The sequence below is a fragment of the Eucyclogobius newberryi genome, unplaced genomic scaffold (assembly GCF_026437365.1).
Source record: "Eucyclogobius newberryi isolate DKJ021-1_F unplaced genomic scaffold, fEucNew1.0.hap1 SCAF_8, whole genome shotgun sequence".
NCBI classification, from domain to species: domain Eukaryota; kingdom Metazoa; phylum Chordata; class Actinopteri; order Gobiiformes; family Gobiidae; genus Eucyclogobius; species Eucyclogobius newberryi.
The window spans coordinates 40,039,043-40,044,042 of record NW_027316500.1 but is presented as its reverse complement, the minus strand read 5'-3'; the positions used below and the strand labels follow the sequence as shown (position 1 = coordinate 40,044,042).

The window sequence follows — 5,000 nt, the reverse complement described above, 5'->3', positions numbered from 1 at the left end:
TGCTGCAGCTGCTCTATCTGGAGTGCATCTTGTCCATGCTCAGCAGCTGCCCTCCCACAATGCACCTGTCCAGAGGCTTTACTGACCTGGTCTGGTAAGAGACAAAAGGGTTCAATGGTTTCTCGATTATGCAGAAAATAAAAAAACAGATGATTCTGTCTTGTACGTTTGTGTCCTTCAGGAAGCAGTTGTGTCCGTCTCTTGTGGCCGTCATGGGAAATCCTGTCAATGATAAAACCATCACTTCTCACCACAGCCACATGGGGGCGATAGAGAGAGACAGACTCACTTTAGGTACAAACTATTTCTACTATTTACCTCCACTTGGATCATTTTAACTACATTCATACCTGGGATGCAGTTGAAGAAGTCAGACTGCAGATGGCGCTGTCGTCCTCCTTCTCCAAGTACCAAGACGGCGCCAAATTCTGTTTAAATCAGCCGACCAACCACGTGGCAGTAACACCACGTGACACGCCCCTTCACTGAGGCAAAACACCCACTTTTACATCTGTAACTCTCTGTTCGCTGCATCCGCTGCACATTCTCTCAATATTGATGATAAACTCTCCAGGAGACATTCTCCATAGAGAATGAATGGTACAGGAAGTGAAGATGCACATGTTCTATCAGGGCGGAGCCTATTGTAGTGATGATGACCAATGAAATCAGCAGTAGAAGAGAAGCTTTGTGTTGTAGCATTAGCATTAGTAGCATAATTAGCTAACCCTTGTTTTTCCCTTGCTTCCCTGAGGCGTGGGCCTGGAGCTGGACACTTCCTGTGGGGGCGTGTCAGACCAGGGTCGGGGGTCGGGCTGCTCCTCTAGCGCCCCCTCCATCACGGCCCCGGTGGTGCGCACCGTGTGTTACATCGCGGCGGAGCTGGTTCGGCTGGTGAGCTGCGTGGAGTCCATGAAGCCCGTTCTCCAGTCACTGTACCACAGGATCCTCCTGTACCCGCCGCCCCAGCACCGCACAGAGGCCATCCGCATCATGAAGGAGGTCAGGGCTGAACACGGGCTGAACACGGGACTGAACATGGCTGAACACGGGACTGAACACGGGACTGAACACGGCTGAACACGGGCTGAACATGGGCTGAACACGGGACTGAACACGGCTGAACACGGGCTGAACACGGGCTGAACACGGGACTGAACATGGCTGAACACGGGACTGAACACGGGACTGAACACGGCTGAACACGGGCTGAACATGGGCTGAACACGGGACTGAACACGGCTGAACACGGGCTGAACACAGGCTGAACACGGGACTGAACATGGCTGAACACGGGACTGAACACGGGACTGAACACGGCTGAACACGGGCTGAACATGGGCTGAACACGGGACTGAACACGGCTGAACACGGGCTGAACACGGGCTGAACACGGGACTGAACATGGCTGAACACGGGACTGAACACGGGACTGAACACGGGACTGAACACGGGACTGAACACGGGACTGAACACGGCTGAACACGGGCTGAACATGGGCTGAACACGGCTGAACACGGGCTGAACACGGGCTGAACATGGGCTGAACACGGGACTGAACACAGGACTGAACACGGCTGAACACGGGCTGAACACAGGGCTGAACACAGGGCTGAACACGGGCTGAACACGGGGCTGAACAAGGGGCTGAACACGGGGCTGAACACGGCTGAACACGGGCTGAACACGGGGCTGAACAAGGGGCTGAACACGGGGCTGAACACGGGGCTGAACAAGGGGCTGAACACGGGCTGAACAAGGGGCTGAACACGGGCTGAACACGGGACTGAACACGGGACTGAACACAACTGAACGCGGGACTGAACGCGGAACTGAACACGGAACTGAACACAACTGAACGCGGGACTGAACACAACTGAACGCGGGACTGAACACAACTGAACACGGGACTGAACACAACTGAACGCGGGATCATACACGGGACCAAACATGGGACTGAATGCGGTACTGAACGCGGGGCTGAACGCGGGACTGAACACGGGACTGAACACGGCTGAACACGGGCTGAACAAGGGGCTGAACACGGCTGAACACGGGCTGAACATGGGCTGAACACGGGACTGAACACGGCTGAACACGGGCTGAACACGGGCTGAACACGGGACTGAACATGGCTGAACACGGGACTGAACACGGGACTGAACACGGCTGAACACGGGCTGAACATGGGCTGAACACGGGACTGAACACGGCTGAACACGGGCTGAACACGGGCTGAACACGGGACTGAACATGGCTGAACACGGGACTGAACACGGGACTGAACACGGGACTGAACACGGGACTGAACACGGGACTGAACACGGCTGAACACGGGCTGAACATGGGCTGAACACGGCTGAACACGGGCTGAACACGGGCTGAACATGGGCTGAACACGGGACTGAACACAGGACTGAACACGGCTGAACACGGGCTGAACACGGGGCTGAACACAGGGCTGAACACAGGGCTGAACACGGGCTGAACACGGGGCTGAACAAGGGGCTGAACACGGGGCTGAACACGGCTGAACACGGGCTGAACACGGGGCTGAACAAGGGGCTGAACACGGGGCTGAACACGGGGCTGAACAAGGGGCTGAACACGGGCTGAACACGGGACTGAACATGGGCTGAACACGGGACTGAACACGGCTGAACACGGGCTGAACACGGGCTGAACACGGGACTGAACATGGCTGAACACGGGACTGAACACGGGACTGAACACGGCTGAACACGGGCTGAACATGGGCTGAACACGGGACTGAACACGGCTGAACACGGGCTGAACACGGGCTGAACACGGGACTGAACATGGCTGAACACGGGACTGAACACGGGACTGAACACGGGACTGAACACGGGACTGAACACGGGACTGAACACGGCTGAACACGGGCTGAACATGGGCTGAACACGGCTGAACACGGGCTGAACACGGGCTGAACATGGGCTGAACACGGGACTGAACACAGGACTGAACACGGCTGAACACGGGCTGAACACGGGGCTGAACACAGGGCTGAACACAGGGCTGAACACGGGCTGAACACGGGGCTGAACAAGGGGCTGAACACGGGGCTGAACACGGCTGAACACGGGCTGAACACGGGGCTGAACAAGGGGCTGAACACGGGGCTGAACACGGGGCTGAACAAGGGGCTGAACACGGGCTGAACACGGGACTGAACACGGGACTGAACACAACTGAACGCGGGACTGAACGCGGAACTGAACACGGAACTGAACACAACTGAACGCGGGACTGAACACAACTGAACGCGGGACTGAACACAACTGAACACGGGACTGAACACAACTGAACGCGGGATCATACACGGGACCAAACATGGGACTGAATGCGGTACTGAACGCGGGGCTGAACGCGGGACTGAACACGGGACTGAACACGGCTGAACACGGGCTGAACAAGGGGCTGAACACGGGCTGAACACGGGCTGAACAAGGGGCTGAACAAGGGGCTGAACACGGGCTGAACACGGGGCTGAACAAGGGGCTGAACACGGGGCTGAACACGGGGCTGAACAAGGGGCTGAACACGGGCTGAACAAGGGGCTGAACACGGGCTGAACACGGGACTGAACACGGGACTGAACACAACTGAACGCGGGACTGAACGCGGAACTGAACACGGAACTGAACACAACTGAACGCGGGACTGAACACAACTGAACGCGGGACTGAACACAACTGAACACGGGACTGAACACAACTGAACGCGGGATCATACACGGGACCAAACATGGGACTGAATGCGGTACTGAACGCGGGGCTGAACGCGGGACTGAACACGGGACTGAACACGGCTGAACACGGGCTGAACAAGGGGCTGAACACGGGCTGAACACGGGCTGAACAAGGGGCTGAACAAGGGGCTGAACACGGGCTGAACAAGGGACTGAACACAACTGAACGTGAGACTGAACACAACTGAACGCGGGACTGAACACAACTGAACGCGGGACTGAACACAACTGAACGCGGGATCCTACGCGGGACCAAACATGGGACTGAACGCGGGGCTGAACGCGGGGCTGAACGCGGAGCTGAACGCGGAGCTGAACGCGGGGCTGAACACGGGACTGAACACAACTAAATGCGGAACTGAACACAACTAAACGCGGAACTGAACACAACTCAACGCGGGACTGAACGCGGGACTGAACGCGGGACCGAACGCGGGACCGAACGCGGGACCGAACGCGGGACCGAACGCGGGACCGAACGCGGGACCGAACGCGGGACCGAACGCGGGACCGAACAGCTCCTATTAAAGAATGGGTCAAATGAAGATGGCCTATGGAGACAATAAAGCACCTTAACCTTAACAATCTGTGAGGCAAAGTTACTCAGCACGTTCAGGATACCTACAAATAACCCTTTGAACACTGCCCCCATATGGCCCCTCTGACGTCATGACTCCTCCCCTCTGACGTCATGACTCCTCCCCTCTGACGTCATGACTCCTCCCCTCTGACGTCATGACTCCTCCCCTCTGAAGTCATGACTCCTCCCCTCTGACGTCATGACTCCTCCCCTCTGACGTCATGACTCCTCCCCTCTGACGTCATGACTCCTCCCCTCTGAAGTCATGACTCCTCCCCTCTGAAGTCATGACTCCTCCCCTCTGACGTCATGACTCCTCCCCTCTGACGTCATGACTCCTCCCCTCTGAAGTCATGACCCCTCCCCTCTGACGTCATGACTCCTCCCCTCTGACATCATGACTCCTCCCCTCTGACGTCATGACTCCTCCCCTCTGAAGTCATGACTCCTCCCCTCTGACGTCATGACTCCTCCCCTCTGACGTCATGACTCCTCCCCTCTGACATCATGACCCCTCCCCTCTGACGTCATGACTCCTCCCCTCTGAAGTCATGACTCCTCCCCTCTGACGTCATGACTCCTCCCCTCTGAAGTCATGACTCCTCCCCTCTGACGTCATGACTCCTCCCCTCTGAAGTCATGACTCCT

At 57.0% G+C, this 5,000-nt stretch overlaps 1 protein-coding gene across 1 annotated transcript in view; it reads left to right on the top strand.

Moving 5' to 3' along the window:
* Positions 1-5,000, top strand: part of arfgef3 (ARFGEF family member 3) — a 225,242-nt gene that overhangs the window by 49,979 nt on the left and 170,263 nt on the right. Inside the window, exons 9-11 of the mRNA XM_072436645.1 lie at positions 1-94; positions 182-294; positions 755-1,002. The exon at positions 1-94 is cut by the window's left edge and continues 11 nt beyond it. Of these exons, the coding sequence (XP_072292746.1) occupies positions 1-94; positions 182-294; positions 755-1,002 (455 nt within the window). The remainder of the gene's footprint in view (positions 95-181; positions 295-754; positions 1,003-5,000) is intronic.